Below are 20888 nucleotides of genomic sequence, written 5' to 3'. Positions count from 1 at the left end.
AGCTTTGAAGTGGGTGCTTAAAAATCGGAATCCCAGGCCAGGATCAATAATTTGATCAATTTTATTTGTGAACAAGTGGAAAATAAATATCAATCTAAATTTATTGATGAGTGCACTATTAGTTATACAAATTCCTGGGTTGTTTTTCTCTCTCCTTTTTTGCATAGATGCTCTTTTGTTCTCAACTTAAGAATTCTGTTCTTCTTGGATCTTAACCCAGTAATTTCTTTAACTGCCAAATCACAACTTCTCCATTTGCCATCAATGAACAAAGAAAAAAACATCCAAATAACATGCTCCAAATAAGGAGACCCAAACAACAGGCTATTGGCAGCATTTTGGAGTGATTGAAGTTCCAGGGTGCTTTCAAAGTGCAGCCCCACATGATGTGTACAACAATAGTCTAATCAGAAGATCACTAACACATGAATGAATATGGTTACCATGAAAGAGTGAAGAATAAGAGTTGTACTCAACTAAGTCCAACTCACAACAGACCCATTGAAATTCATGAACATAAGTTACTCATGTCTATCAATGTCAATGAGTCTACACTGAGTAGGACTAGCGTTGATCACCACCCTAAATTATAGAATTCTAAGTGTTAGAACTAGAACAACCCCCATTATAAAATTATAGCATTTATTCTCCATTTTTTGTGTACATTATGAATACAGTATGTGCTGTGAGTACTTGAGACATGTGAATAGAAGGTATTGGTTTGGTATAATAGCCCAAGATGACTCCTAGATTAGTCCCTTTGTCTCCATTCCACAAGAGTGAAACACAAATAATAGCCATGGCACATGAGGTGGAGTGTCAAACATTTCATGAGCCATCTGGTTATGGTGCTGCTGCCACTTTTTGTGACCAGGATGGAAGTGTGGGTGGGGAAGCAACAGGTTGATAGTGGTGGCAGGTGTAGCATCCTGTGCCTCCTCCACCTCCCTGACACTCTGTCCCACCAAATCCCAGTCCCAGCAAGTGGCAGCACTGCCACAGCTGGGAGGGCAACACAGCGGTTAGCTCCACCTCACACACCTGACTGTACAACAGTATTTTAGAGTCTTGAATTCTTTTTTCTTATTAGCTGCTCCCTGTTGTTCAACTGAGGCATCAGTATAATAATGCAGAACTTGGGGAAAAATATACAACCTAGCAGCCCAGCAGTGGAGGCCAAGATGGAGAAGATCTCCACAGCCACCATATATTTCCCTTTGGTGCTCAGGTACGATGGAACAAAAGACAACCAAACACTGCAAAACATCAGCATACTGAAGGTGATGAACTTGGCTTCATTAAAGGTATCAGGCAACTTCCTGGCCAGGAAAGCCACAGTGAAGCTGATGATGGCCAGAAGTCCCATGTAGCCCAGGACAAGATAAAACATGGTGACAGACCCTTCATTGCATTCGACCACAATTTCTTTAGTTAGTGATGTCTTGTCAAAACCCGGGAAAGGTGGAGAGGTTCCTAGCCACACAATGCAAATGCCCACTTGAATAAAGGAGCAGCTAAACACAATGGATTTGGCCAGTCTTTTCCCCACCCACTTCCTCATTCGGGACCCTGGTTTGGTGGCCATGAAAGCTACAACCACAGTAATGGTTTTGGCCAACACACAAGAAACAGCTACTGAGAAGATGATGCCAAAAGTGGGTTGTCGGAGAAGGCAGGTCACTTTCCCAGGTTGTCCAAGAAATAGCAAAGAAGAGAGGAAGCAGAGCAGTAGGGAGATGAGGAGGGTATAGGTGAGGGCCCGGTTGTTGGCTTTGACTATGGGAGTATTTCTATGCTTAATAAAGGTTCCTAACACCAAGGCTGTAATGATGGAAAAGGAAAGAGCAACTGAAGCTAAACTGATCCCTAAAGGTTCTTCATAAGACAAGAAGGTTATATTTCTGGGGATGCACGCATTTCGGTACTTGCTGGGGTATTGATCATCTGGGCACCTGAAGCAGTCGTCCATGTCTAGATGAAAATATGAAAGAGTGAGGCAAAGAGGGAGACATCCCATTTTAGTTCAAATACAAGTGTTATTCATTCTCAATCATTTTTGCTCTGCTGTCCCGACCGCAGTATTGGGGCATGGGGCATGTTTGCAGGGATTTGTTGAAGCCATGGCTGTCGCCTTAGTGAAGGGTGAGCATGGTCACATGGCACTTTCTGCATGCGGTCTGGGTAGCTGAGCTTATTTAACCTTGCACCACCTTCTCCCTCCATCTTTGGCCTGCAAATCGTATCCCTTACATTTTCCATATTGTGATCAACTTTGTGACCTTGGAGGCAAGAAGCAGTTTTTGGCCTACCTGCCAACTGCTTCCCTTTATGGGTGTTTTTCCTGTACTTTACATTTTGGTTGTGGAGGTGGAGTGGTTAGACCAGGTGTTTTGAAATAGTAGGTTAATTTGGTTATTCTCACATTTGTTTATTGAGTTAATTTGGGTATTCTGGCATCAGAGCTATGGGTTAATTTGGTCACTTTGCCAGGAAGGTGCGGGAAGGGAAATAGGAAAGGGCAGCTAGGTGACCCTTACCTTAAGCATATTTAGGGGTGATCGGTGGCTCTTGAAGCCTGCAACTCAGGGCTATAGAACCCTGGGGCAGGATACAACTTACCTCATCTGCCTGGAATTGTGGGGCTGCAGGTAGTGGTGATATAGGAAGGCCTCTCTACTAATTTCAGGGTATGGCCTGGGTAGGGGGTAGGCAGAATGCGTTGTCCTTACCCTGGCTGGGGTTGATCACATAATGCCCAATAACAGTAGGCATTGTGTGATAGCTCATAGCCAGCTCCCTGTCCCATCCAGAGCCGAAAGAATGAGGCTGGAGTGTGTGTGCAAGTAAATCTCGTTTTATTAGAGTAATGGATACATCAAAGGCATTGCGCTTCATAGGAAACCCTACGCTAACTAACCTCTCAGCTGCTTTTGATACCATCGACCATGGTATCCTTCTGGAGAGACTCATGGAATTGGGAGTTGGGGGTACCGCTTGGCGGTGGCTCTGCTCCTACTTGCTGGATAGTCTCCAGAAGGTAGGGCTTGGGGAACACTACTCGATGCCCTGGACTCTCCATTGTGGAGTCCCACAGGGATCGGTCCTGTCCCCTATGCTCTTTAACATCTATATGAAGCCACTGGGAGCGGTCATTAGGAGTTTTGGAGTGCGTTGTCATCAGTATGGTGATGACACACAACTCTATTTCTCCTTTTCATCTTCGTCAGGTGAGGCTGTTAATGTGCTGAACCGTTGCCTGGCCGCAATAATGGATTGGATGAGAGCTAACAAACTGAAGCTCAATCCTGACAAGACTGAGACGCTGTTGGTGGGCACCTTCTCGACCCAGGTGGTGGATGTTCAACCTGTTCTGGATGGGGTTACACTCCCCCTGAAGGAACAGGTTCGTAGCTTGGGGGTCCTTTTCGATCCATTCCTGTCGCTTGAGGCTCAGGTGGCTTCGGTGGCACGGAATGCGTTCTACCATCTTCGGTTGGTAGCCCAGCTACGCCCCTATCTGGATAGTGATGACCTCGCCTCAGTCGTCCATGCTCTGGTAACCTCGAGATTGGACTACTGCAATGCACTCTACGTGGGGCTGCCTTTGAAGACAATTCAGAAACTACAGCTAGTGCAAAACGCAGCAGCCAGACTGCTGACGAGGACCAGATGGTCCGCAGACATAACACCTGTTCTGGTGCATTTGCACTGGCTACCTATTTGTTTCCGGGCTAGATTCAAAGTGCTAGTTCTGACTTATAAAGCCTTACACGGTGCGGGACCAAAATACCTTGCGGAACGCCTCTCCCACTATGAACCTACCCGCTCACTACGTTCAACATCTAAGGCCCTCCTCCGAGTTCCGTCCCATAGGGAAGCTCGGAGGGCCGTTACTAGATCCAGGGCCTTTTCAGTGGTGGCCCCCGAATTATGGAACAGTCTCCCCGATGAGGTGTGCCTGGCACCTACTCTTCTCTTTTCGGCGCCAGGTGAAAACCTTTTTATTCTCCCAGGCATTTTAATGTTTACTGTTTATTGTTAAGTTATTCTATATTAAGTTGTTAAATGCTCAATGTTGTATGTTTTTAGTGATTTTATCTGATTTTTATTTTACTGTATTGTATTTTATTCCTTGCTGTGAACCGCCCAGAGAGCCATTGGCTAAGGGCGGTATAGAAATGGAATGAAATAAATAAAAATAAATAAATAGAGTCCCTAACTATACTCTAGACATGCTCTGCAGCGTGTGAAGGAAGTTGACTCAACGACCCCCCACTGGAAGCGGCAGGCTTATATAGGAAATGTTTTCGAACGTAATCTCTGACTCCTTCGTAATTCCTGTCTTTGCCCTGTCCGTTTCTTGCAGCGATGGGAACGAGGAGACAGGGGGCGCACATCCAACGGCTCATCTGAAGACACCTGCTCCCGAGCAATGGGCTTGAGGTCAGGGGGCGGTGCCACACTGGAATCCTCCTGGGAACTGCTTGGCAAGGGAGGAGCTGGCACTGACTCTGAAGCTTCCCCCCTCAAGTCCTCTGCATCAACTGGGGGTGGTGCGCTCGGCTCCTCGGAAAGGGCGTTACTCGTGGGAACTGGCTGGAGAGCAGGCTGCCCCCCTCCCGCACGATCCTGCTCAGACACAACAATCCCCAACTCTGCTTCTTCTGGCTGCGGAGGCGCCTGAAACTCATGCCTCCCCCCTTCCTGCCCCTTCTGAGTTGGCTGCAGCGCAACACTCCCATACTTATTGTTTCCCTCTACAAAATGGAAATTGACTGCCTTCAAGTCAATCCCAAGTCATGGTGACCCTATGAATAGGGTTTCATGGTAAGCAGTATTCAGAGGGGGTTTACCATTGCCTCCCTCTGAGGCTAGTGATCCCCAGTGGGCTAGGGCCTGCTCAGCTTGCCACAGCTGCACAAGCCAGCCCCTTCCTTGTCCGCAACTGCCAGGTGGGGGCAACTGTGCTCCTTGGGACTATGCAGCTTGCCCATGGCTGCACAGGTGGCAGGGCACGTAACCCCTGAGCCACTCACTGTGGGGTGTGTCATGAACCTGTAATGTTCATGAGTTATTAAAAATTTAATAGCAATACTTTGGCTCCAGCAAGGGACTCTGGGAGATGGTTACAGTTAGAAAAGACAAGCCTTTGCCAATTTGCAATTCTGAGTTTCACTTCCCAGCTGAAGATGGTTAGAGAAGTCTTAACAAGCTGCACCTGTTTATCTTTGCTGATTAGCAAGTGCCTGGTACCCAAGGTCATCCTTGGCCTGTACAGTTGGAAAACACAGTTGGGAGGGGGGCCTGAAGGCGCGAAAATGTGAGAAACATCGAGAAGAATGTTACATCAGCCAATTCCTGATTGGTCAATTAAACTTGGACCGTTAGGATCTTTTTCCTTTAAGTATAGGGCTAGAGACCCATAGCCTTTGTTCTCTGTTCTCTGCCTATGCTGACTGGCACCAGAGTTCCAAACCTTTCTGCCTTATGGTTCCAGGGGTTGCTTATTGGAAGGCAACCTATGTCTGGTTCCATTGTTTTATGTTGAACATCCATCTCTCTGGGGGGAGATGCCACTGCAACCAACTACCTTGTGTGTAAGTAGTTAGGTGAGTTTAGTTTGTTATTTTCTTGTTGTGTGTATGAATTCTCTTGTAAGAACCTAAACCCCTGTTTGGGTGTATGGTCTTAAAGGATTACTTGCTGCTATATTTTATGTGCACTTATATATCTTAATAAAGCTACTTCTATTTAACCTGGTGTGTTCATTGAGAGAAAGGGTGGTTCTGGATTCAGTACCTTGACCAATCTCAGTCACTAACTACCAAAGAGGGTTAAGAAGTTAAAGGCTTGGATTTTAAGTGTTAAGCCAGAGGTGCCTGGCAAGGAGTGTAACTGTGACTCTTGCCTTTCAGGACCTTGGTTTTATATATCTTCTGGACTCAGAGATCCCCTGGCTCTGAGTGGACCAGTATACAGGGGTGGTGGCAGCCTACCTTCTACCTTGCAGGGTTGTTGTGAACATACACAGCCTTGGCAAGGGTGAAGTAATAGCTTTTTGGTTCCAGTCTCATTTCCCTAAGGGTGGGGGTCTGAGTCTGATGCATGAACCCAGTACCTTGGTGGTCCAGGGTCATGACAGGGTGATCTTTAGCTGGCTCTTGACACCCAGGAGACACGAACGGGGATTTGAACTTACAGACTCTGGACTCCCAGCCAGGCTCTCCACCCCCTACAGGTTTAGTTGAATGTCTAATAAAGTGTCGCTTAGTTCAATCCAGCTCTTGGTGCCTGTGTCTTGTTTCAGCCATTGACCACAATGCCATTGGTCATGCTGACTTCTAAATTCTGCTTCTTTTGGTGGAAGAGGTAGTGTGGAAAAGCATTGTAGTGTTCTATATTTCAGCTGCTATTTACTGTTATTATTAGCAACAGCAGTAATATTATTCTTAACATTAGTACGAGCTGTAGTAGTATGAAATGTCTTCAGCATTTTCTCAGTTCTTGAGCAAATCAATCACTACATTGATGTGTAGACTGAGGGCAATAACAGAACTCCGCATGCATAGATTTTTCATTCACCTCTCGAAGCCATATTTTCAGGAACGTGCAGCAGCACAGTAAAATCAGTGTATAGAGGCTATACACAACCATCTCCTTAACCAGTGCTGGCAGTTAAAATTCAATCAATGTGTGATTGTCAGATCTCAGCCAGGGGAGTCCTCACCAGAGGAGGACCAGGAGGCTCCAGACTGAGATCCAGGGCTGGTCAGGCTCCATATGGAGGTGAGGAGCCAGGCTTCTGTGATAAGGCCAAGGAAGGTCTGTCTGCATTACCCAATTGTGTTGGATATAGTCATCAGAATCAACCCTGCCTTGTATGTGTTGGGGACAGGGACAGCACCAGAGGGTGGCCAGGTCAGGCTGTGGCCGAGGGCCCCTGAAGGGCCCCTCTTTAGGGTGGGTGGTTAGTGCTCCCTTCTGCAATTCAATTCTTTATTGTTACGGTCAGTGACCAGCATGAGATAGTCAGATAAAATTGTTAAAACACAGTACTATAAAATAGAATTATCAAAGGCATAGTTATAAAAGGCATAGTTATAAAATCCAATATAAAACAAAACAGAACAGAACAACCAGAAATTACAAGGTGGCTGGAGTCAGTTCATGGCGAATTTTGATCTCTGCAGTGCAAAATTTGGCAACACTGGAAGTAATAAAAGTATTTTGATCAGAGAGAAGTAGGAGGATATAAAATGTGTCTGATCGTCCTGGGGTATTTGATAGGAGAGATACAATTAATGATCTACATAGATCAGAATAAAATGGGCAGTGCAGGAGGATGTGGGTCACTGTTTCCACCTCTCCAGCATCACAAGGGCACTTACGGTCATAGTAAGGTTTTTTTTATATATCTGCCCTCCAGGACAGCAGAAGGGAGGACATTGAAACATGCTAGTGTGAACGCTCTGTGATGTTTTTGCACTTAGAGTGTAGAAAGATAATTTGCGGGTTTATTGAAATGCAGCGCTCTATCCATTGAGGCATACTTAGAGGACAAGCCCAAGTCTTGTTGGTGCTCGATATCAGCAATGTGTTGCCTAAATGTTGACCAAGCCATATCATATCCTTGCGAAATGAGGTAGCCCAGGGAAAGACCATATAGCTGGAACTTTTGAGGCAAGGTTTGTTTCCATAATGACTGGAACTTGTCCTGTAGTGTTAGTGGGGCCAAACCAGTTGGAAAAAAGATTAGTTTCAGCCAGAGTTTGAAAATAGCGAGCCAAACCCTGATTTCGACCTTTTGCAGGCTAGCCTCTAATCGTAAGACAACATTTGGGACACAATGGGGTACTTGGAAGACAGCCGTCAAAAATTTAAAATTGTACCACTTCCAGAGGTGTAAAACTGGGATAAGGGTTAAGTTGAGCTCCATATACAAGCTGTGTTAAAGACTTAGTCTTGCACAGCTTTATTGCCGCTGGTACGTAATGGCCGCCTCTGGTGTGGATAAAGTTTAATATGGCAGAAGCACTCCTTTGGATTGACTGGGCAACGTACTGTGCTTGGGCCTTCCAGCTGCCATTTGCCTGAAAAACAACACCCAGATACTTGAAAGTCTTTACCTGTTCAATCTTGTGATCATTATAGACCGTTTGTACATCCTCGGTCTTTTAGCAAAGGCCATGACTTTTGTTTTTTGGTAGTTTATTTGTAACTGTTCATCATGGCAGTATTGTGCAAGGACTTGCAAGGCTCTCTTCAGTCCTATAGGTGACTGGGACAAAAATACTGCATCATCAGCATATAGTAGCACTGATAGGTGCCTGTGGGCTAGCTTTGGAGGATGTATATTTAGGGAGTTGAGGGCTGTAGGCAGTGAATTTATATAAAAATTGAACAGCAGTGGGGCTAGTATGCATCTTTGCTTTACTCCTTTGGAGGTTGGAACAGGGCTTGAAAGGAAGCCTTCTGGATTGCACCTGATTCTTAAGGAGATGCTTTCATGTAGTTTATACATGAGGAGTAGCAAGCGACTGTCAACGGTGAAGGCCTGAAGTTTTTGCCAGAGTTTGTTTCGGGAGATAGAATCAAAGGCAGATTTGAGGTCAACGAAGGCAGCAAACAGATATGTTTTGGGTTTGCTGTTATATTTCTCCACTAAGTGCTGCAGAATTAGTGCCTGGTCCATTGTGGATCGGCCTACTCTAAATCCAGCCTGTTGGTCAGCTAGAATATTTTCATGGTCCATCCAAGCTAGGAGTTTCCAATAAAGATGTCTAGCATATAGCTTGCTGATTATGGACAGTAAACTAATCGGATGATAGTTTGCTGGGTTATGTTTCCTTCCCTTTTTAAAAATGGGAATGATAACAGCCAGGCCCAAGTCAGGGGGAATGTGAGCATTTTTGTCTATATAGGTAAAGAGGTTGGCTAGTATTGGGGCCCACCATTCGATATTTCTTTTAATGAGCTCTGGGGGGGGGGATATAAGCACAGCCTGGTGCCTTGCCTGGTTTTAGTTGGTTTACCAGGTCAGTTATCTCAGAAATTGAGACAGGGGGCCATTCGGGTAGAGATCCAAGAGTGCATTCCAGTGGTAAGGTTGACGGCTCCTCCTCTGTATACAATCCATGAAAGTGGGCTTCCCAAGCCTCAGCAGGGATGTGGCAGTCAAAACGCAATGGGCCAGAATTAGATGAAGTTGCAGTTAAACGCCAAAAGGAAGCTGTATCGTTGGACTTGACTGCACAGATGAGCTGTTCACATGCTGCTCGTTGTGCGCTCACCTTTTTTGCCTTAAGCAAGGTGTTATATTTTTTTTTACAGTATATTAAGTCGCTCAGTGGTACCATTGAGGGATTTTTCTTATACAACCTGAATTTCACAATGAGAGCATTTTTTGCAGCAATACACTCATGATCGAACCAGCTCTTAGATCTGAGTTGGTTGGTTCGTGGTTTCCCTGTGCAGTTTGCTGTTAGGTGGTCCTTCAGCTCTTTAACCAGTATATCATAGTGATCTAAGATCCCCTGATTTGGGCCTGTTGCAATAATCGAAGAGTGGATCATGTGGAGTTGGTCAGTGCATAGAAGCTGTGTAAAGGCCCTTTCGATCCTCAGGGACCATCTGATCCTAGTGGTTCTAACGTTAGCCTCAATGTTAGTCTGGAAGGCGGCTACTGCGAACATGTGCCAGTCTAAAGGCTTTAAAGCCAGGGCCAATGGGAAGTGATCACTATCTGGGTGGCTGTCTATTTCCAGTTGGACCACAAAATTTAGCAAGTTACGGGAGGAAATTACATAATCGATGACACTCATCCTGTCACCTGACCAAAATGTAAATTCTCCTGGGGTGTCACCTGTTACACTGCCGTTTAGAATACACAGCTCCATTCGTTGTGTCATCTGGGCCAGCTGAAGTCCTGCATAATTGCAAGTATTGTCTTATCATGGAAGAGGAAGGCCTATTTGGAGGGCATACATGATGGTGTGCATAAAGGTCGTTATTGTTTGACCCCAGTCTGGCGTTGAAGTCTCCCCCAATAAGCACTTGCATGTCAGAGGTGGTTTGTAATAAATCTCCAATGTAGGTTTCTAGGCCTTGCCATCTCAGTCTTATTTGAGGCCGGGGACCTTGAGGGAGGAAATATACATTTATGAGTATCATATTGGCATGTTTTAGTTTAACCACCACTACTATTGCAAGTTGATCCAGGGAGGGAAGGTTAATGATTGAAACAGAAAGTCTAGTAGAGATCAGTATTGCTAAGCCACCCCTAGGCCTGCCCTTCTTATCGCTGGGGGAAGCATGTAGCTGGTGAATGATATAGCCATTTAATTCTATGTCATCTAAGGCCCAGGTCTCTTGTAGCATCAGAATATCAAAATTAAGTAGGTAGTTGATGAAGGAGTTATCTCTGGTCTTTGATTTCCATCCTGCAATATTCCAGGTGAGGATTGAGAGATTCCTTTGAAACGCTAAAGGTTGGTCAGGACGTTCTAAGGTAAGCTCTGTCCGTATTCTGTGTGGGCCATTGTGTTAGTCCATATTAATTATGCTTTCCAACTGAGCAGAAGGTAATTCATCTCCTGAACCAAGATATAAAAGTTCATCTTTAAGTGGGCTCAATTTGCTAACATTAGATCGAACTGGATGAATGATGTCTATTTGAGGGAGCCCTACCTTTTCCGGCTCCATGTTGCTTCTCAACTCGTCCTCTTCCAGATATCTCATTGCCAGCCAATTTATGTCACTAAGTTGGTTCCCTGTTAAGCACTTAGCTGGTGCACTGTGATCTCGTTTGACTGGGTTTGAGCCTGTGTCTGTTACCGTGGGGTTTATTTCTACTAAAATATCTTCTCCTATCTCATCTTTCTCTTTGCTAGCAGATACCCCAGCTGCAGGTTCTTCTCTTAGTTGGGGTACGTCATGTTTGCCAGCTCTTATATTGTCTGCAGTCGGGTGGCTGCACTTCTCTTTCCTCTCCTTTAGATCTGTTGTTTTGTCTAACGGACAAAACTGTTTTTCCTTTAGTCTGCTTCTTAATAAATCAAATCTATTTAAAATCTCTGCCTGATCAACAGTAGGCAACATCCAGAATGAGTTTAGTAAGGCTTTCTCCTCTGCATCAAAGGTTTCAGCACTTTGAATGGAGGCTTGTTGTAGGCTGCAGGTGAGGGGCAAGTCTCTCAAAAGTAATCCCTGGGAGCTTGGTTGAGTGTAAGGTGAAGCAGAGTCTGGAGTCTGGTTTAAATCAATAAGGTGTTCAGAACAGCGCATGTCGACAATATGATAATCAGCTGGGACACCACATAAGGGAGCTGGGGGGGCCCTGATTTTCAAAAAACCTTATGATCTCTATATTACATTTGGAGAAAGCCTCCCTGGCTCTATTGATGTAATCGGCTGTAGCCCGATCTTTAAACGTGACTATAGCCTGAGCCCTAATTCCATTAAAGTGTAGATATTCAACAAGAGTTATATCCTTTGGGCTTGCTGGCCATGGACCGAAATAAACATTCATTCATTCATATCCTTTGGGCTCAGTGTTCCTGACGTCACTCTGTTTAAAATTTGTAGAAGGTGTAGTGTGCGCTCCGGCTGTGGCAGTAAGCCCTTTGGTTTAGGGTAATTAACGAGTGCCAGTTTTTGTGGTATCATCACTAAGTTCCAGCTGTTTCTCATTTGGTTATCTGGCTGTGGCTCCGTGCAATAGTGTGTGGGGCCCAACGTAGGGATGCAGGGATCAGCATTATACTTTCCCGCATTAGCGCTGAGTACTTTTGTCCATGGATCCTGCTTCTCTTCCAGCTTAGTTGCCTTGATTACTTTATTTTCTGATTGATGTTCACCCCCAACTTCTTCCTCCTCTATCGGTTGCCGACTGGCAGTGTTATTTGATCCTATTTCCTTTTCCTTTTCTCCCTTAGGATCTGTCTGGGCGCTCTTATTAGGATCTGGGTTTATCTTGCTGTCTAGCAGTTTAACCAGTCTCTTGTTTATTCCAACAACAACTGGCTTTTTTCTCCCGCTTTTTAATGTTTTTCATATTCTTACTTTTCTTTAGTTTTATCCGCTCCCCTTTTAAGCCCTCTTTATTAGCATCCTTAGTATGGGTTTCTGCTGTTTTCTTGGTTGTTATCCCAACCGGAGTGCAGCAGCTTTCGGTTTCTTTTGTCCAGGGTCCCCTCCCTGAAACTCTATAGTTCTTGGCCATTGTTGTTAACAAATTGTTACTTTCTGAGATGAAGTTTTTAATGAGACCCAATTCCTGACAAATCATGGAGAGCCATCACTTAGTTAGGGGATCACCTTGTGTTGTTGCTTCTGTTTGAGTGGAGGTGGATTTGTGTCTCAGGTTTGGGACATTATCACTGAACTCAAGGATTTGTCTCTGCATATAGTGGTCAATCAGCTCAACCTCAGGTTTGTCTTGTGGTTCAGCCACAACCATCTGTTGTAGGTCCTTTGTGGTTGGCATGTGTTCTGCTATGGCCAACTCTGAGGCTAGGTCTATCGATGGCCTAGTAAAGCTAGGCTCTTGTATTGTCCCTTTAAGATCTACTGACCAGTCCAGCCTAGTTTGCATAGGTTGCATAGATGATATTGTATCCTGCTTTAACTCACACAGCTTGGTGTGGTTCTCCTTCTCCCCCTCTAGCTTGAAGAACTGAGTGATTTTAAATTGCCTCCTTTGTGTTTCAGGGGGACTGCTCTGCAGGTTGGGAGTAATCCCCAGGTCTCTGCACTTTTTTCTGGTGAGCATGATATTCTGCCACCCCTTAATGGGGATGTAATTAAGATAGACCTCTGAAATCTTGCCAGGAAAGCCGAGGTAAATTACGGGTCCTGATATTCAGATTAAAGACAGGGGAGTTCTGAGCTGGCAGTAAAGGGGATAATTTACACAACTTCTCTTGCCATAAACTGCAACAGTCCTTTTCCAATAAGGGCTTTGGCGAGAGCCTCCTCTGCTAAAGAGTCTTGAGGGGGGAATGCAGAGAAAGTCAAACCTCTCCCCAGCCGGAGTAGAGTGCGAGGACTGATCTTCACGTCGAGCAGGAAGCAAGAACAAACATTCAAAAGCCGAGGCAAAAACAAATCTCTCCCGCACTCTGGCTGCTTCACAGATGAAAGTGAAGAGGTTAAATTTAAAATTGGAGTTAAAATAGAAGAAAAAGCAGCTGCTAAAGGAGTTTTAAGAGATAAGTACCGGAGCACAACAACAGTGAGCTGCAACCGACCTGGCCATCTTTTTCTGGTTCCCACTTGGTTTTCGCTCCCTTCCGCAGTCTGCAGCAGCATCGGCTCCTGACCCTGCCACAGATCATTAGAGGGAGCTGCCAGGCACCCTCCTACTGCCGTGCAGGCTGGCGACACCCACCTGCATGCCCCACATACCTCTCCCTTGACATAAATGCTGGTTGTGCTGTGGGCGCAAGCCTGCCATTAACCAAGATGGTGGCCCAGGTTTCCCTAAGGGACTGATGCCCCTGCCACCATCTTGGTTGACGGCAGGGATACACATGCATAGCACATATGTATGCCATCAACCAAGATGGCGGTGGAGGCATCAGCCCCTTAGGGAAGCCTCAGCCACCATCTTGGTTTGTGGTAGGCATGCATGCACAGTGCGGGCAGCATTCACCAAAGGAAAGGTAGGTAGGTGGAGCATGTGTGCATACATGTGTGTCCCGGGGCCTTGGGCCCAAGCATGTCTGGCACTAGCCTCGGTTGGAGAGATTCTAGTTTCTAGAACCTGGAAATGAATAATGTAAGGAGGAAAAAACATGATTTGGATAAATAGACTGAGAAAGTTGCCACCCTTTCTGGGTATCCAAATTTTCCATATTTTTCATCAGTTAAAAGAGGGGCATTGAGTTGCTGTAAGGGAAGAAAGCTTTGGTGTTGCACAAAATGTGCAGTTGCACCACCTTCCTATTCAAGATCTGCTGCAAGATCAAAACAGAGAGAAAAATGTCTCAGCAGAGAGGTAGACATCTTGTTCTTGCAAATATGTAAAAAATCACTATGTTTTGCGATTTCAGGTGTGCAAATTTCAGGAAGTGAATAGGTGGAAGTCCAGCGGGGCATTGAAATTATTTACACTCTTCTATGGTGGTGACTGTGTTATTTTTGCAGTGTACATAATCAGTACAATAAAGTGTGTTGGAAAGTTGTTTTAAAACTAAGTTCGGGGGGGAAGGAAATGGAGAAAATGGAAGTTGATTCTTGAATGGAGTTATTAATTAAATATAAACTTCTGAAAAATAGGTATGTGCATATGTTTGTGTGTGGGTCTGACCCCAACAAACTTGGTGTCTAATCCCACTTACTACTGGAATATAACTCCAGCAGTTTCCACTGGGGTAATGTGGTCCTCAGCCTGGTAAAGTCTCCCAATTTTCAGTTAAAGGCTCTTTCACATATCACTTGATGAGTCACAGATGAACATTTGAATTCACTCCATTGAAAATTATTGTGCTTGAAGAGACTTCATTCCCTAGATTTCCCATCAGGATGATACAGATCCCTAGCTGGATAAGTGGTTACATACACACCATAGCAAGTTAACATTTTATAATGGGTTTTCTTTTTTCTGTGACAGGATATTTGTTGCATTATGTCACCTACCCTTCAGGATGGAAATCTTCCCTTCTGGGCATGGAGCACAGTCATAGCAGCAAAATTTCTCCCCTTCTTTCTTCCTCTTTTGATAGCCAGCATTGCAGTGTTCATTACACATGGAAATGGGACGAACCTAACCATAAACATGAAGTCAGTTTAGGATCAGGGAAATTAGACTTGCTGCTATTGCTGTTCAATGGCTGATTTACAAAGAAACAAGTCACCAGTTTACAAACATGTGCTCAGATTGGTGTCATAAAGCAAGATCTACAAATATGTTTCCCTAATAATGCAGTTTTAGAAGAATACCAGTAAACAGAATGTGCTTCATGCAGGATATCTGGAAGTAATTTGGCAGGTGGTATTTTTTCAGTATTATTATTTGAAGGACAATCTGGGTAACAGAGGAGGGAAAACAAATTACAGCTCAGTTGAGGATTCATCTCTTAGAAACAGATTGGTCAAACAGTGGTCTACAGCATATGCAGTCATAATGCAGCAATATTGGATTAGTTCTTTCACAAATATACCAAATTTCAGGTGGCGTGGTAAATTTTTGCCATGTTTCATTTGTACAGATGTTCTTAGGCATTAGATGTACTTGGCACTAGATCTCTGATTTTCTATCTTTGTTTTTTAAAATGTGGTAGTGAGTTCATTCCAAATAGAAGAGGAATGGGAAAGCTCTGGTCCTCCAGATGCTGTTGGACTCCAGCTTCCACCAGCCCAAGCCAGCACAGCTAATCAATGGTCAGGGATGATGGGATCTGATGTACGGCAACATCTGGTGGGTAAAAGATTTTCCCCATCCCTGCAATAGACTAACCTTGACATAAATAATTTATTTGTTACTGGGCTTTCAAGATGCTTGTTTTTGTCTATAAAGCCATATACAGCTTGGGATAAGGATACCAGAAAGATTGTCTCATCCCCTATATACCCAGTTGATCGCAACATTCTGCAAGTGGGTGAGGGCTTCCTGTTGATACCATCTCATCAGGAGATCCATTCAACACAACATAGGAATTGGACCATAAGTGCTGTGGCATCAACACTTTGCAATTCCCTTTCCTTAAATATTAGGCAGGCACCATCTCTGTTGTCTTTTCAGACCAACCAAAAACCTTCCTCATCCCAAATGCCTTTTCTTTAGAGACCTTTATCCCAGTCAGCATCTGTATGGGTATTGTTTTGTAGTTTCTTTTAAAGAAGTTTTATTTTTAAGATGGTGTTAGTGTTTTATTTATTTGCCGCTGTGGGCTCATTTTGTGAAAAAGGCAGGTTATACATTAAATCAACCAATCAATCAATCTCCACACCTGAGATCATCCATCCAGATAGCAGAGTAGCACCAAAGAATGTGATAGAATTCAGACCTGATTAAAGCTTTCATGCCACACAATTAAATCTGCATTGAGGATGATTTCTTTTCCATCTGGATCCTTGGGATACACTCTTCCAACTTTCACTCTAAGGAAGGAGGTGTTTGGGAATGTGACCATGTTCACAATGTCAAATCCACCTCCCATCCTCTCATTATCATTCAAGGACACAGTTTCTCCAGCTGAGTTGTTAAATGAAATGTCTTTAAGAGCTGTGTGGAGCTGATGGAAAGAGAGAGAAAAGCACACACAGAGAGAACTCATTTGTTTTAGTGCCATTTTACAGTTTGAGCAACCTGCTGGTATCTGGCAGTAGTAGAATACTGAAGAATTACAGTTTACAGTTTTTTAGGCTCCAGGTTTAAGAGGAAATATTTCATCCTCCCAGAAGGGAAAAAAAATCCCTCTTTATATATACTGGTTTTATCCAATATTAGTCTTACTCAGAGTTGACCCCTTTGAAACTAATGGGCATGACAAAATTAAGTTCATTATTTTCAATGAGTCTACTCTGAGGAGGACTTAGTTGGCTATAACACAATACATACATCATTTTAGCAGTTATTCACGGAGGATACAGATACACATTTTTCTTTGTATAAATATATTCATAGTAACAAAGCCATTTTGTAGTATAGGCATTACCTGCCAAGGGTGAAGATCTTCAAGCCTTGTCCCCTGCACTGTTGCTCTGTTACTGGATCTAGATGAGCCCATGGCATGTAAAGCATGTGCCACTGCATAGACTGCATTATAGACACTGTAGCTGTGGCCAGTCATGTCCATTTCAAAGACAGACTCAGGAAGATTCTCCAGTCTCTCTTCTCCAGTACACAGTTTGTCAACGTTCACTGGCACACTTGGATTTGGCAATGAACAGTCAAAGGCTTGTTCCCAGAAGTCTTTGAAAAAATCATCATATTGTGTCTTGTAGGGCTGAATGTTTTGGATATATGTCTGGAATCCCAGACATTTGTTTGAGTGAATTGTGAAGGAAATACTGCCGTGGAATATTTGGAAATTGCTACGTGTTATTATACCTGTTACAGCAAAATCAATCTGGGCTGTCATAATCCATACCTTTCCAACATATGAGTTTTCCCTATATTCAGGGTCTTCTAGAGCCACTAAGGCACTCAGCCACAGGATGATCATACTTTCTCCATAGACAACGAATGTTCTGACTTTCCTATCCAAAAAAGGTAAATAAATTTGGGAGGTCATCACAATCAGTTCATCAAGGGTAAGGGAACGACCTTGGTTTGGGATCCTTTGTGTGAAGGCCGAACAGATTCCGTTCTGGGAAAGCAATGGCTCAAGCACCCGCAAGAAATGGTCTCCACTGTCATCACTTACAGCAAGGAGGCCAACCCACGTCCATCCAAAATGCTGAAGCAAATGGATAATCCCCATATACTGGTCGTTTTCATTCGGGGCCATGCGGTAAAATGAGGCAACCTGCCTCTTTCTACTCCATTCTGGGGCAAATGACCCGTAGGTAAGCTGAAAAGGAAATGTGCATATATTTTAGGGATGAGTTAGGAGGAATACCTGAATGTATGTGAGTGCCTTTTTCATGAAATGAATATTTGGTAAGTTTTATAAAATCACAACTTCCTGGATGAAATTTGAGGGTATGATGGAGTAGTGCCAGAGCTCTACTTTGTGTTCCCAGTTTCTACAGTCTGTCTGAATACATTTGGTTTTATGTTTAAAACATCAAAAATGCCTTTAAACAATCAGTCATAATCCTCCTTGCCTCAAACTAATGTAACACAAATCCACCTAATTCAGTTTTCTGGAACCGATATCTTAAGTGTGCACAAAAATGTGTATATTGTGTATGCATCATGCAGAAGTACATTATATTAGGGGAACTGGCTTGCAAAATTGCATACAAATTTTAATGTAGAATAAAAAAAAGATGTAGAATTAAAGTGAACTGAATGTAGGACTGGAAAAATGAGAAACAGAGGCAAAAGAAATAGACAGAATCTTCCTAGAATGAAGAGTAGATGACAGGCGTAATTTGTGAATATCCCCATTCATTCACACACAGCTTTTACCTGAGGAATCTTATAGAGGCTTAAGACATTTGCCATATGGAAGGAGATATCAGAACTCAGTCCCCCAATGATAGCTATGAGATTTTTAGGGTATTGGCATTCATAGCTGGGGATGAATCTGTATGATTTGAAGAGTAGATCCAGAGTAGTACGATAGGTCATCCTTGCATCATAGTAGCTATCAGAGATATGGAACCCAATTGTGACATTGGGTAAGATCCTGGGATTCTTGTTCACCTCATTTACAGCAAATGCCAAGGCCAGGATGTGCTGGTAGAATTTTGTCACAACACTGCAAAGAGAGTTAAATGATCTTTCAACTGAGAATTCTACAATGAATGGAATCATTTGATCATAAGATCAGTCAATCTGGGTATTAAATCAATGAAATCTATTTTTAGAAATCACCCATTCAAATTGCATCATGGTTAGAATGACAGAGAGCAAATTGCCACTGATGTGAATTGCAGAGATAAGCCAAATGAGTGATCAATGAGGAACATAAACCACAGAAATGTACAAGAGAAGAGAAGGGAACATAAAAGCATGCTAATTTGTGAAGTACCAACTGAAAATAGCACAATGACAACTTGTAGACAACTATTAGGGAATCATATAAGCCACATCAAGCAAAACTTTGTGCAGTCAAGATCTATAGCCATTACTGGTCCAGTTTCCCTTTATTGTCTTCTCTGACTCATGGAAGCTTTTTAAGCTCCTGGACATATGGTGTTGTCCAATCAAGGGATCTTGCACTGTCAGGAATTGAACCTGGGACTCTCTGCATTCAACACATAAACTTTACCTTTGCGCTATGGCCTAGCAATACAAGGACATGGGACTGACTTATACCAAGTTAGACCAATGCTTCATCAAGCTCAATATTGTCTACAGTGACTAGCAGTGGCTTTCCAGGGTTTCAGGCAGGGATCTCTCCCAGTCCTACTTGGAGATGCTGGGAATTGAAACCAATGACCATCTGCATACAAAGCAGATGCTCAGCCACAGTCTTACAGCCTTTCTCCATTCATACTGGTTCTCTTAGAAGTATCTATCCCAAAGAATGTTTGTTTGTTTACTCAATTTTGTGTTGAGTCCTATTCTTGCTCAAGTGTATGCTGTGAGTTGGAACTCACAAGTCACTCCTACCAAATGCTGGACATTCACACTAATATTTAAAACAAAAACAACTTTGGGAAAATCACTTCTTGGTAACATTTTGATTCATTCTTTGTAGCTGATGGGATATGGGGTCTTGCTGTGACTTATGTGAATCTAATTTGGAGCTTTCTGCATTCAAAGAATGCACTTTACCATTAAGCCCATCAGTGTTAAGTTTCTTGGGACTCTTTTCCAATGGATGGATTTTGGTGTGTTTCCTTAATTTTGCATTGAATCATATTTTTTGCTAAAGTGTATGTTTCCTCCACGTTGACATATTTTGTAACCTCCTCCAGCTTTAATATTGCAGGTGTTGTTTTCATTGCCCTTGATTTCTAGAAATCAAAATAAAATTGTTCAAATCATTAGGGTGTTTAAAAGTCTTATGTGGCTGATTCAGTGTAATTAAAAACCCAATGCTAAAAGTGCAATTCCACAGAAATAAAGCTCTATAGGTTCAATAGGTTTTACCCAGATAAGTGTGTTAAGAACTGCACCTTCCAATATACCAAGGCAATATAAAAGGAGGTCTATCATATACTGAGTTAAAGAGCATGTAAATATGTACAAAGTGTGAGACCCACAAAACATCAGTGGCTGAGAAAGTGGTGTACAAGCCAACAATACTGATATGGATTTGGGTATTATCTCCAAAACTTCTTGTATTAAAAATGCTTAAGTTTTCAATCTCAAATGGCATAGGAAAAGATTTTAAAAAGAGTGATAGAGAATTCCTTACATTGGGCAATCAAAGCCCAGCTCCTGAGATGGGTGATCCTGGAAGGAAAGCTGAGGGAAAAGGTACATGATCTGAGAAGAAACCCCACCAATGAGGAGGCGCCCAGGCTGGTACCACTCATGAGGAAGAGGAATGGGCTCACTTCCAGGACACGTTGAAGCTTCGGTTTTGCATGCCACGAGTGGCAACTGAAGCAGCAGCGTCACTAGCACCAACATCAGATGCCTAAGCTTCTCCCTAGATGTACTATGTGCTGCTCTGCTCATCAGCAGGTTTATCATTGCTATCAGCCTAGCTGAAACAAGCTAAATTGGACAGCAGCCAACTCTGCTGATATGCTTGGTGAAGAGAAAAGCACCAACCTGAACTCTAAAATCACTCAGTTTACAAGTAGCATGATTTGAACTAAGGTTCTGGAAGCCATAACTCTGCAATGAAAGTGACAGAGCCCTGCCTGCTTCATGTTCCTAATCCCAGCTTCAAATGGCAGAAATTGAGGGATTTTAACAAGTTTCTTCATTGCTTGTGGCTTGCTTTTTCACTACCATCTGGAAAGCTGGTGGAGCTTTGGTAAGGAGAACCAGTGACAGTATTTCAGATAATTACAGGGGAGATAATTATTCCTGATGCAAAGGTTAGTCTCTAGGGGGCAACATGGATAAGCAAATGATATTTCCACTCCTATACTATTTAACAGGACAGTAAGTGGCTGGTTGGTTTTGATGATCACAGTGAACAAACTAATGAGAGAGTTAGGCTGGACTGCAGGGATGAGCCACGTGTGGCCCTCCAGATAATGATGAACTCCAATTCCCATCACTCCCAGCCAGCATGGCCACTCATCAGGAGTGATGAGAGTTGTGGTCCCTCAACATCAGCAGGCCACAGGTGCTTCATCCCAGCTCTAAT

At 43.5% G+C, this 20888-nt stretch overlaps 1 protein-coding gene across 1 annotated transcript; it reads right to left on the bottom strand.

The window, feature by feature from the left end:
• Positions 1-1060: 1060 nt before the first annotated feature.
• LOC133366841 (vomeronasal type-2 receptor 26-like) lies at positions 1061-20260 on the bottom strand. The gene is made up of 5 exons (XM_061590366.1): positions 19980-20260; positions 18080-18371; positions 16008-16235; positions 14638-14764; positions 1061-1971 (listed from the first exon to the last, which is right to left on the bottom strand). The coding sequence occupies exons 1-5, from the start codon at positions 20258-20260 to the stop codon at positions 1061-1063; spliced, it is 1839 nt and encodes a 612-aa protein (XP_061446350.1).
• Between the last annotated feature and the right edge of the window lie 628 nt (positions 20261-20888).

This window comes from Rhineura floridana, chromosome 11, assembly GCF_030035675.1.
Source record: "Rhineura floridana isolate rRhiFlo1 chromosome 11, rRhiFlo1.hap2, whole genome shotgun sequence".
In the NCBI taxonomy this organism is placed as follows: domain Eukaryota; kingdom Metazoa; phylum Chordata; class Lepidosauria; order Squamata; family Rhineuridae; genus Rhineura; species Rhineura floridana.
Note: the sequence above shows the minus strand (reverse complement) of the source record. Positions and strands in the feature narration are given on the sequence as shown.